At 36.4% G+C, this 13,390-nt stretch overlaps 1 protein-coding gene across 8 annotated transcripts in view; it reads left to right on the top strand.

Annotated features, from left to right (window-relative positions):
- TNRC6A (trinucleotide repeat containing adaptor 6A) overlaps nt 1-13,390 on the top strand; it is a 97,596-nt gene that overhangs the window by 32,292 nt on the left and 51,914 nt on the right. For 6 of the 8 annotated variants that reach the window (XR_016036604.1, XM_055409700.2, XM_055409704.2 and 3 more), the window contains one exon: nt 468-489. The exons of 1 other annotated variant lie outside the window; for it this stretch is intronic. Coding sequence is in view for 6 of the 7 variants with exons in the window: in XM_055409700.2 (XP_055265675.2) it covers nt 468-489 (22 nt within the window). In the remaining variant the exon portion in view is untranslated. Of the gene's footprint in view, nt 1-467; nt 490-11,127; nt 11,179-13,390 lie in introns of those variants that run through there. One more of the 8 variants, XM_088833085.1, reaches the window with a different exon arrangement.

Genomic DNA, 13,390 nt, shown 5'->3' with positions numbered 1-13,390 from the left:
AAGGAAGTTATATGCAGCTTTTCTTTCAGAAAACATGATTTATCTTTTATCATTTGAAATAAGAAAATTTGAAGCCTTTTAAACATATGCAGAATTCAGTAGATCCATTAAAGGTAAAGGTGACAGTTATAGAAAAATAATTTTAAAACTAAATGATGAGAGAAGTGCAATTCCATTTTTATTATATACTGTCATACAATGGTGTCTTCTCCACTTTGTGCCTAAAACATTTCAAGAATTTTTTAAAATTAATAAACATTGTGTCAGGGACAATGGGGCACATCTATGGGAAAAGCATGCTTTCTTTGCATATCTTTTCCTATGCAGTTCATCTAAACGATGGATTCCTTATTTGATAGAAGTGTATATGTCTTATGTAATAGTAATGTATGAACATTTTATCATAACAATCCATTTCTTTCAGTTTCATATTTACATTGTTTTTTGTTTGTTTGTTTTTATTTTAGGCCACTGAACAAAAAATCAAAGGTACGTTGTTTAAAGCTATTTTTTATTATTTTTTTCATTAAAGCAAGGTTGTTGATATGCATTTTTATTCATCTCCAGGATGGGAGAGAGAAGAGCGTGAAAGGGACAGAGGGGAGGGGGCAGACTTCTGCAGTGGCATCACCTTGGAGTTACCTTTTGGGGTTTATGGTTTATTGTAGTATATATTGCCACTTTGAAAATACACTGTCTCGAGACCTACCTTACAACTATCTCCTTGATCACCACTTCCTAACATACTCTCTTGATTTGAGTGTTTGAACACACATGTCTTTCCTTTAGTCTTCCGTCTAAAAGTTGTCCTGTCTGGAGCTTCCTCTAGGATTTTATTTCTTGTTCCCTGGATACTGTTGTCTCCCACTCCTTCCTGTAGGCAGACAGTGACATCCGTTCTGTGTTATCACTGAGAATATTAGATTGCTAACCTTGTGGTCAGATTGAACAGCCCCCAGTACATGCCAAGCAAAAGACTTCAGGGTGGTGAGGAAACAGGAACCTAATTCCTCTCAGATCCTGAATCAGAATTTCTTCACCCTCCCAGAAGTTAGTGAAAGGTGCACGGTTGTCTGATGTTGAACTTATTGGCCTAGAGATTGTGAATTTTTACTTAAGCTATACCAGAAGTATAATCTCTGCATTTGACTGATATCTGCAGTAAGAACTGCCTGTTTCTGTTAGAGGTAAGGTGTTGGTTAAGGTCACATTTTTAGATGCAGTTGTTTGAGAGGGATCAGGAACAGTTAAGGAAGACCTTTTTTGAGGTTGTGAGTCTTAAAAGATGAAATAGCCAGTCAAGGAAAATAATGAAATGGCAGAGGGATCAGCATGATTGAAGACACAGAGACAAGAAATAATGGGATGTTAATGTGTCCTAGTGGTATTCCAAGAGCATTAAGTACCCAGTGATAAGTGGGCAAGGTTAAAGGATTTTTCTGAAGGAGGTTGGGAGGGGCCAAAGAGGGCCTAATATGCTAAACGTACTGAAGGAGCCCCTGAAGGAAGAGCTTAAGAAGAGGGTGACATCATCATTTGTTTTTTCATTCTTCTTGTAAATCTATCAGTCACTTACATGGAAAGTTTGGTTGAAATATGGGCAGGGATTTGAAAGATGGTGCCAACAGAAGACACTGGGCAGAAGAGGCAGGTGAGCAAAAAGAGGGAATATTCAGAGAATGAGTATAGGAATGTTAAAGGGAGACAGCAGAATACAGGCACAGAGGTGGGGGGAATCGGAAGACTTTGTGCTGATTTTTACATGTAAACATCATGGTCATAATCTATGCTTTAGAAATGTTTCTTTGTCAGTTGTGTCTAGTGGCACTAAATAGAAGCAGTACCAAACAGGGAAGAGAAGGAATAGAGATAGTAATGGGGATTTGAACTGCAGTCTTGACAGTAGAGGTAGGGGGTGTATGGCAGATGTATGAGATATAATTGATAGCGTTGGCAGCTGGTGAGAGCAGAAGAGAACCCGAAGGTGATATTGTGGCCTTGAACCTGATGTCTAAGAAAGTTACAGGGATGTGGGATGATGTAGGGAGTAGCATTGTCAAATTAATTAATTAACATGAGTTCCCTGACGGTCCAGTGGATGGGACTCTATACAGCAGGGGCCACGGGTTCCATCCTTGATCAAGGAACCAAGACCTCACAAGCCTCACGGTGTGGCCACAAGAAAAAAAAATTTTTTTTAGTAGGAACATGACCAAATTAGTTTTTTTTAAATTCCACTTTTCTTGCACCACTCCCTTGGATAAGAATGTTGAGTTGTGTTTGTTACTTTGCTTCAAAACCAAACTCCTGATTGACTTACAAGGGCCTCTTTAATCCGACCTCCCACAATCTAACCAGCTTGTTTCCCATCACTCCTTCATATTTTTCAGATCCTTCTTATCTTTTTATGTTCGTTCCTGTTTCTGTTTCTTTTTGATCCCATTTCTCAGCCAAGGATGCCTTTCAGCTTTTCTAAACCTCTCAGAACTTATTTTCTAATGGATCCCTCCAACTGCCATTGATCCTTCCCTTTCTGATTTCTTAAGATGTTGTGACATGTATTAAACCTGGGGCACAAAGTTATATTCTAACCTTAGATTTTTGACTGGTCCATGTATATTTTTGTTTCTTTAAGCATGATCTTTGAGTGCCTGCTGTCTGTATCCTTTCCAAACAGAAGTCATTTCTTTTACATCCACACATGAAACATGAACATATTTGAATCTTTTTAAAACAATTTTTTTCCACAATTCTGAGAATGTTAGGCTGAGTGTATGAAGGTCACTTCAAAATACTTTGTTGTTTTGCCAGCTGTTTTACTCACTTTATCCTTCTTTGGATGGCAGCTCCTTTCATACTTGGTCACAATTACTCTGATTCATGAAAGTGTATCTATTTTTGTGATGTGTTTAATATCTGTATGGTGTTTATGGTTTGGGGTTGGCAGTGATTAGATTACAAATTGAAGTCTTGTAATATGGGTTTGGCTCACACAGTTGATTTTTGCTAAGCTTAATTTTGGAATAATTTATGATTTTCTGAAAAGTTGAAAAATAGTACAGAGAGTTCCCATATAGACCTCACCCAGTTCCCCATTATTAGCATCTTACATTTCTGTGGTATTTTTGTCAAAACTAAAACTGACAAACGTTGATTGGTGTTACTGAACTCCAGACTGTATTTCGATTTTAGCATTTCTTCTATTAACTTTTCTGTTCTATGATCCAGTGCAAAATAATTTGTTTAGCTGTCATTTCTCCCTGATCTCCTGTGGTCTCCACACAGTTGTTTTTATTGATATTCTTTAAATTTTTAATTGATTGCCAACATTTAAAACTCAGGAGAATTCATCTTAATTCAAGATTATAGTTTATACTGTCAGCATCATTTTTGTCTTTTTGTATTATAGAGTCTGTATAAAGCCCAAGTTTAGTTACGTGTGGCTTTTAAGTACTTGAAATGTGGCTAATGCTGCTGAGGAACTGAATTTAAAATTTTATTGGACCACATAGTTCTAGAGCCTCCTCCTTTGTTGTTAGAGTCAAGATTTTAGTGCTCAGACTGAGCATAACTGATTAGGCCCGGTACTTCCTTTAGAAGTCTGCCTTAATGAGCTATTTCTTTTTCTAAGGCTACTGCTATTCCCCATTAAGTAACGCTTACTCCTTGGAAGGAAAGTTATGACCAACCTAGATAGTATATTAAAAAGCAGAGACATTACTTTGCCAACAAAGGTCCGTCTAGTCAAGGCTATGGTTTTTCCCGTGATCATGTATGGATGTGAGAGTTGGACTGTGAAGAAAGCTGATCGCTGAAGAATTGATGCTTTTGAACTGTGGTGTTGGAGAAGACTCTTGAGAGTCCCTTGGACTGCAAGGAGATCCAACCAGTCCATTCTAAAGGAGATCAATCCTGGGTGTTCATTGGAAGGACTGATGTTAAAGCTGAAACTCCAATACTTTGGCCACCTCATGCGACGAGTTGACTCACTGGAAAAGACTCTGATGCTGGGAAAGGTTGGGGGTGGGAGGAGAAGGGGACGACAGAGAATGAGATGGCTGGATGGCATCACCGACTCTGTGGACATGAGTTTGAGTGAACTCCGGGAGTTGGTGATGGACAGGGAGGCCTGGCGTGCTGTGATTCATGGGGTCGCGGAGAGTCGGACACGACTGAGCGACTGAACTGAACTGAACTGAACCAGTATTGCTGTCATTCACTGGTGAAACTCTAAAAGCTGGATTTTTGTAAGGTGTCACGAATTGAGTTCTTGACCAGCTTTGTTATATGAAAACAATATGATGTTTATTTCTTGGTGCAGTGAACTCACGGTTCATCTCATAGAAGTGTGGACCCTTATGAGTGACATAATGAAATTTTTGAAAATTTTATTCTTGTGACTTGAACTTTGAAAAACTGTGAGGAGGATAAGTATTGGAATGTTTGAATATTTGAAGTTCCTTTTAAAAGTATGTATTTGAGTATCTCTTTGAAACAGCAGAGAAATGAAGGGCTGAAAAAAATTATGGTGAGATATAGGAATGGATGAATATCTTGTGGCCCTATACCCTGTAAAGGCAAGGAAGAAGTGATTGGGAACTCTGGAGAATAAAGGTCATTAAAAAAAAAAAACTTTCCAGTTCTGACACTGGCTTGTTTTGGAAGCATACGAAGAATTGTACATTCCTTACAAAAGAATAAGCACTGTTAATTTTTGTCAGCTGATAGTTATTTTTCTGTCTGTCTGTATATTATCTTGCCAGGGCTTTCTTCAGGTGGTTTCATAAGCAAGCTAATTATAGAGAATGGTAATCCCTAGTGCTCCTAAAGGGGATAAGGGGAACTTTCAGATGGAAGCAGGAACAGAGAAAATTTGGTACGGATTTTTTGTTTTCTGATGATCACATAGGGAAGCATAGTTTATTGCTTCTGTTCTCTTTCTGGATTAATTTAAAACTGATGAGAATTAAATCAACATTTAAAACATTTTTGTTTCTGCCACAGTTAGAAACCATTATTTGTATTCAGTTCGAGTCTTTTCTGTTTTTCTGTCAGATACAATTTCATTACTTAAATCCATTGATCTAGGGTGTGATCGAAATGTTCAAGAGCTGTTAAATCAGCTGCATGTCACCTCATATTGGAGACATCAAGATAGTTAACTCTGAGCACTGAAACTGTGCAGCATGCACTGTGCTTTACATTTGCTTCATTTATCAAGGTGAGATTCTAAATATTTAATCACTAATGGTGAATGGGCACCAGTGATTCAGAGCACTGTACTGCAGCAGGCCCAAAAGCTTGATGTGCTAAGAGTAAATCCAACTCTTAGCTACTGAATTTTGGGAAATATGTGGGACCCAGTGAAGGGACCAGAGCAGCAGTCTGGGAACCATGAGACTTCATGCACTGGATATTTAAAAGCTAATATGGGAATAAGGCTTCCTCAGTGTGTAGTAGTGCAGTATAAGCCTGCATTTAATAATTTCAACAGCCTTAGGAGAGTGGATAGCATTATCATTATTTACAGACAAAATCAAGACTAAGGAAGTTTATGTAACTCGCCTGTTGGTTATGCCGCTGATTAATGTCTGAGTAAGGATTGGACTATTAACCCTACTGGTGTCTTTCGCCTTGTTTTCTTTGAAAACATCCCTGTGGTTGGGTTACATGAAAGACAAAACAGGAGAGCTACACCATTGCCCATGCTTTAATAATATACAGCAAATGAACTAAAGCGATGCGTCTTTTAAAAATGTTACAGAAAGGTCTTTTAATAGTATACGAAAATGTATGTATATACATATTCCCATAGGTATATGGTATTTCCCATTTGAGCACAAAGAAATAAAAACTGTATTACCAGCATAATTTTTTTTATTAGAAAGGGTTTTGACAGCTTTGTGATATGTGAGGTAGTCGGCTTTTCAAGAATTTTTAGCATTCGTGGAATATTTATTGTGGGCCTGGCCTATTTCATGCACTGCTGTGGTCCCTGTTGTGCATGAATAAAACAGACTCCCAAGTCCCCATTCCCCGTGTTACCATTCTCATCCTTGTTTTACTTTCAGTTCAGTTCAGTTCATTCGCTCAGTTGTGTCCAACTCTTTGCGACCCCATGTTTTACTCTAGTAAAGGTAAATGTATTTACCTGTGATCTCAGCTTAGCACTCCATTTTCCCCTTGAAATCCTGTTTCTTAATTGCAAAGCTTCCTACGATGATGAAAGTCAGGAACTTTGGTGGCTTGATAAAAGGTCACTGTACGGCATAGATCTTCAGAGGAAACTGAGGCCCAAATAGTTTGTGACCAGAAGCACGTTGCCTGACCTTGTTCACATAATGGCACATGTAGAAAATGACATTTGTGGAGCTGTTGTAAACAGAAGAGGCTGCTCTCAGCTGAAGATGACAGTCCAGAGTCTGACCACCCAGACTCTGCCCCCGCAGCATCCGTGTAACCTGTTTCTGCCCCACAGGTTGGGAGGGTCTGCTTTTAGAATCGGGGATCAGTTCAGTGTTTTTCTCCACAGTGTGCTTGGTACAAATAATGACTTTTGTAATACAGGCAGGTATTAGGTAATATTTGGAAGACCAAGTTCTAATTCCAGATGTGCCATGATAGTACTTTGCCTTTATGAGAAATTCTGAAGGCAAATGGGTGCTGACCTCTTTGAGGAAGCAGAGGTTCTTACTGATTAAGAATTTACTAATGGTGATTGTGTTTCTATGAAAAGGTGTTTGAGCCATGTAGCAGATAAGGTTTGTTAGCTGTGCGCTAACAGGAGGTGGGAAAAGTGGCCTTTTACTTCATGGGAGCCAATAAGAACAATTATTTTGGGGTATTTCAGTCACAGTTTTTCCTTTTCTCCTATTAAGAAAGAAAAATGATTTATATAGATTTATACATGTAAATCTAAATTTATGTACTCAAGGGGTTATAAAGAATGCTAAGAACCTCCCCCCCACCACTTTTTTTTTTTTTTTTTAGGAAAGAACCATTTTATTTCTACCAAATATAGATGTGTTTGCTTATAAATAATAATAAATTATTAAAATAAGTAGAAATGATTTTGTGTATTTGGATGTCTGATGAAACTGGAGCAGGACAAAGGAGACGAAATGAATATGAGAAAAGTGGAGATTAGTTAACAAAGTAAACTATTGTTGGAAATGAGATTCAGAGACTATTGAGCCTATAGTTGTTGGTGGCTTGAGGGAGCGTCCTGGGTTTGCATCCTGAGCCCTGAGATTTTATGCCTGGGCAACAATTAGGTCTTCAGTTTCAAAGAAAACGAATTAGGACTCTTGTTTAAATTTTGGAGTAGAAATTGCAATGGATTAGCAAGAGTAGCTTAAACAGTTTATACTAACTTTATAAGGGAAAGCTCCCAACTAGGAAAAAACACATTATATATGATAATTTCACTTTGTATGGTGGTTCATTGGTAAAGAATCCACTTGCCAGTGCAGAAGACACAGGTTCGATCCCTGGGTAGGGAAAATTCCCTGGAGGAGGAAATGGCAACCCACTCCATTATTCTTACCTGGGAAATCCCATCAGAGGAGCCTTGCTGGCTACAGTCCGTGGGGTTGCAAAGAGTTGGACATGACTTAACGACTGAGCACCTTTAATAAGAATAGTAGCTGAGCTTCTGAATGCATACTAAGAGCTCGCTCTCATGCCAGTAGCCTTAGTGAAAGTGCTCCTGATAAAATGATACTTAAAGGCAGCATTTTGCTAGAAGCAAATAAGGCAATCTAATAAGGTAATCCTGGAATTTTTGCATAATCCAAGCATAGTGGTTAAAAGTCCAGTCTTCTGAGTCAGATAAACTTTGATTTGAATCCTGCCTTTGTAGTTCTTATCTCTACGACCTTGAGCAAGTACTGTAACCTCTAAACTTGGGTTTGACTCTGTTAAAAGGAGATAATCTAGGCTACTTAATGTGGGAATGACATGATATATAGAACATACATCACAGGACCCTGGAGGTTAGTTAATGCTGAGTATGTAAAATAGATAACTTAATATAAACACTGGTTAGAAATTTTTGATCTGTAGCTTTTAAGATGAAAATGTATACTGCGAGGAACACTGGTTTGGAGGTCAGATTTGGTTTTAAATTTTAGCTCCACCATTTACTGGATGTTAAATCATGGGCAGCCTTCTTCTGAGCCTTAGTTGCCTTACTGGTAAAATTGAGGTAATAATTCAAATGCGTAGAATCATGTGAGGATAAAGGGATATTAAATTGCATGGTATCCAGCTGATACTTGGTAAGTTTTAACTTCACAGCTATGGTTTTGCAGTATCTTAGCAACCTTTCAGTCCCTTGAAACATCATGCTAGTAGTTTCCCCAGTCGTTTCAGAGTTCCTCCTCACCCAGACGATGACTTGCTTTTTCCTCTCATTAAAGTAGAACCCAGCCCAACGTGGGTGAATCACTGTAGTGTTTCTGCAATAGTGTAAGAAATATGAGGGTGGGATATATGATCTTTATAAGTTTGTCAGGCTAAAATTGGTATTTATTGCTTTGATTTAAATATAAATCAATTTGTTTATTGGTAAAATGGAGTGTTATATGTTATTATTTGTACTTTTTTGCTCTTAAAAATTATCCATTCTTCTCTACCCATTTACTTTTTGAGCTAAGAGTTTTTGTTTTCTGTTTACATGAGCTCTCTGTATAATAAGCTCATTAACATTCCATTTGATGTGTTTGATGAAAAAAATTCTAAAATTATGGACTGTATCATATGTTTTAGGTTGTTCTGAGGATGAGATTCCAGGGAGAAATACCTAAATATCAGACCCCCGAGGGCTTATGTGTGTTTAAAAACAACAGCATTGTATAGTATTAACTGTTTAATTTTTCTGAACTTCATTTTTATATATATGGGAGTGTTTTTTCTAATTTAAAAAAATCATTTCTTCATCCTGTATTTCTTAAATAGTTCGTATCTTCAGTGATTATGACAGATCTTCTGTTATACAACTTCTGTGAACTTTTTGGTTGTTGTTTTTTTTTCCAGTATGTTTGGAACTTCTGTTGTTCCTGTTACTGACTTCTAATTGAATTTTTAGGTATTACCCTTTTTTTCCCCTTTGGAGTCACAAATGGAAGTTAAAAGTTCTGTAAATGTTCCTGCAGTATCTAGTAGAACGGTTTTCCAAATTTACTCAGACATGAGAACCACGCGATACATTTTTTAAAATGCAGGTTCTGATTTAATGAATCTCTGAGGCTTGAAAAACCTGGTTTTTGTTTGGTTTGGTTTGTGTGTTTTTTGTTTTTAAACACATTTCCCCATTCCCCATAGCACTTTTAATTAAATTTGGGGATCACGTCTAGAATTGTTAGTTATATGAAGAAGAGACTTGAGGGCAGTAACTCTCTTTAATTTTCATTTTGTATTGGAGTGTAGTTGATTTAAAATGTTGTGTTAGTTTCAGGTGTACAGTAGAGTGAATCAATTGTACATATACATATATTTATAGCCATTCTTTTTCAGATTCTTTTCTCATTTAGGTTATTGCCAAATATTGAGTAGAGTTCCCTTTGTGAAAAATTACAGTAGGCAATTTTTTTTCTTTTTTGAGCATGATCCTCTGCCTGAAAAATAAATCTTTCATCTTCCCACTTCTCTGCATCTCACACATTTGGGCATGATCTGATGGAGAGATTAACCAAAGATCTTGAGACTACCATATTGTGAATGTTGTGTGGGTATTCTCTCGCTCTTAAAGAAGATCTGTACTTTAGAACAGATCTCCCTTCCTTCGGTGTTTTGCTGAAGAACAAAATTTGTTAATAGGGTGATTTCATCCAGAAATTCACTAATGAAGCTTGGCAGAATAATTTACTCAGTCATCAAAACCTAGAGAACTGCAGAAGGACAAATCAGTTCTGTTTCTCTGTGTTGTAGTTTAAGATGGGAGATTTGGGGTAGGAAGATAAAGAGTTCTTTGAAGCAGCAGAGCTAAGACCAGGAAAAGGTGTATTTCTGATTTCTCTGGGATTTTGAAATGAATTAAAACTAAGGGAATTCAGGAATTCCCTGGTGATCCAGTGGTTAGGACTCTGTTTGCACTTCAGGAGGTATGGATTTGAGTCCTGTTTGAGGAGCTAAGATACCACATGCCCCTTCAGTTCAGTTCAGTTCAGTTGCTCAGTCGTGTCCGACTCTTTGTGACCCCATGAATCAGGGCCAAAAAAAGAAAAAAAAAAAACACCTAAGTGAATTCAATTTAGTGTTTGTTTTAAATTTGGGATCTAATTTTGAAGTGATTGTTTATATCTTTCTGTTTGGTGTTTTTTCTGAGGAACCTTTAAACAAATGCTAAGATTTGGGACCTCCCTCGTGGTCCAGTGGTTAAGGCTCCACACTCCCAATGTAGGAGACAAGGGTTCGACCCCTGGTCGGGGAACTAAGATCCCACATGGCAAAAAAGAAAAATAAATTAAGATTTGCTCATACCTGTATAAAATATAAATACAGTTTATTATGTTTAACATTAGTTTTTAAGTCTTATTTTTCAAGTTCTCAAATGGCCATTCAGTTCAACTTGTTAAGGATTAGCAGAAGTTAATGGATTGACAAGCATTTAGCTATTTTGCAGATTGGCTAGTGGCACTTAAAACTGCAGCCATTTATCCACAATGAAGATTTTAGCACTGCATCTTTGTATGTCAACTGAAAAGCCAGAGTTCCCCCTCTATGCCTTTCAGCATTATAAAACTGACAGGTTAGTAAAGGACAAAGAATGTGTATTATACAGGGGAAGTATAATCAATATTGTTAAATCATTTAGTATGCTTATTAATGATAGCAGAAATGATCTTTATAGTAGTACAGTATTTGGCTATGTTTTTAATAAATTTGATTTATAAACTCATTATAATTGAATAGAATTGCTCTTCACATTTTCAGCTAGCTGCTTCTTTCCCTTCCCACCTCACGCTTAAAATATAAGAAGATGGAATTCAAGTTATTGGGTCTTATATATAGGGATAGTTGGCAAGCATTATTTCTGTAGCAGTAAAATGACATTATGCCTTTCCTCCATTTTCTTCTGAAAGCTGCAAAGTGGGGAAGCAACAAAAGTTGGAAACACCTATCTTTGGAATTTCTTGATATACAGAATTTTCTAATCTGCTATGAAGTTTTTATCAGGTTTGTGCTTTGTGAAACTCTTGACTGCAAATGTGATGATGTTGCTGTTATTCATCAGGAAAGTTGAAATAATTGATTTTTTATTTTACTGCCCATACTTGTTTTCACTTCCTCTGAATGTGAGGCAGATTCTTTAAAGTGAGTGTTATTGAAAGCTACCTTATTACTTACAACAACTGGAATAATTAATTTGAGAATTTAGGCTTAAAGAGATTATAATTACATATTAGAAACATGAGTAATAAGGGAGAAAGATAAATATTATACATGGTATTGCCTGATAAACAGTAAAGTTTAAACTAGTTTGTAACTAGTTTGTTACATGTTAACTTTTCTTCCCAAAGTTATTTTATTTTGTGACTCTTAAGAGCATAAAATAATTCCCTGTAATAAAGGTTTTATGGATTGTTAATCTATAGATGACACAACTTTTTAAAAATATTTGAACAATTTTGTTTTCTAACTGACCAGCTTTCATTGGTACATGCTATCTTGCCTTCAGAGAGGTTGACTTGTTTTTCCCATATAATGACACATACTGAGATTGGAAATAGTAATTCTAGGTTAATGTAAGTTTGCCCAAGCAGTCTATATTTTATAGATGCTTTGTAATTTTAACTATTTTAGTCCTTTGAATAATTCAAATGCAAATCTGTATGTGGTTTTTTATTTTCCAGACATCCATTTAATATGTCTTTCTGTTAAAGTGAAACCATGTCTTGAAATGGCAGTTTGTATACTATGGTTATTATTTATGCTTGTACTTTTAGAAAATTTTCAGTGTAGCCAATAGGAAAACTATTATGCAAAGCTGATTTGTAAACTTCAAAAAGATAATAAAGGAAGATCTTGAGGTATTAAGATGTATTAATTGATGTTTTGGGGAGTTCAGTAGTAATACAAGGTGATTGATGGCTGGTTTGTATTTAAACTGTTCTTTAAATTTGTAGATAGCTGAAGGAAAGTTCATTTTAATTTTTTTCTGAAATGTTTTAAAAGTTAACAAATTTTTAAAATGTTATTTTAAAGAAGCAAATATTCATATAAGATAATTTCAATCATTAAGAAATAAGAGTACATAACAACTTGTTTTTACAAATTTAGAGCTTGGTATATTTAGGATTTTGGATATTGTTTTTTACTGGTTTTTTATTTGAATGTAAGACTATTGCTATGGGATTTTCTGTTTTTCCAATTAATAGATTTTTTTTTTTTTTAGCAACAGTTTAAGGTTTACAGAATGAAATGATGTTTTTACATTAAGAAATGCCAGAAAATTAGGATAAAAGTAGGAAAAAGCAAAAGTTAATAATTTAATCGTAACATTGTTTCACAGAGTCTTGATTTGAAAGTACAGTGCAGGAAGGTGTGGATTTAAATTCTCTCTTGAGTAATTTTTCCATTTTCAAAATTTTAAATGCTTAATTATTTCTGGGCCAATTCAAATTTTGCCTATCTCCTTTAAACTGCAAAAGACAAATTGGGTCATGGTATGGCCCCCAAAAAATGTAAAAGTAAAAAATTGTAGTGAATATGTTTTATACTAGCTGAATGAAATTTCTTCAGAATACTTTTCTGATATTGTGATAATACGTTAGGGCTAATTAGAGTGTCTTTCCACATTAACAAGCATATTGACTAAACTTGTCTTGTTTTCTGGATGTTGGCTCTGGATTTCTTTTAGAGCAGGCGTTTGTGACCAGTGAGTTAGTTACTCGGCAGTGTGCTTACCCAGTGACCATCACTGTTCGTACTCTTTCTCCTTCTCTTGATCATTCTTTGTCCTTCTCCATCAGTTCCTGATTGCAACACCAACCGTTCAAGAGGTGGAATAACGGTTGGCGTTGCAGTGTTTCATCCTCAGTATCATTCTGCATTGTTCTTTGGATTCAATCATCTCCTCTGTGCTGACAGTTCATAAGTTGTTGTTCAACCAGTAGTTCTTGGCCGTTTGCTGTGTTTGGTTCTGGGAACGCCAGTGGAGAAAGGAAGAAGAAATCAGAAACCTGCATTTAACGAGCACATTGCAGTGTAAGAGATGCCCCAGAGTTTTGTGGGAGTGGGGGAGGGACATTGTCATAATATACTTCTAATATTAGCTGAGTCTGGGAGAGGGAGATGTCGGGGGGTGATTGGTTGTTTCCTAGGAAAAGTGGTGGACAGAAATATTTTGAAGAAAGGAATGTCATAAAAGAGCATGATACCTTTTGGA

The sequence above is a fragment of the Moschus berezovskii genome, chromosome 27, assembly GCF_049115385.1.
Source record: "Moschus berezovskii isolate FMDL1 chromosome 27, NW_MosBer_1.0, whole genome shotgun sequence".
NCBI lineage: Eukaryota > Metazoa > Chordata > Mammalia > Artiodactyla > Moschidae > Moschus > Moschus berezovskii.
This window is presented reverse-complemented; position numbering and strand designations above follow the sequence as displayed.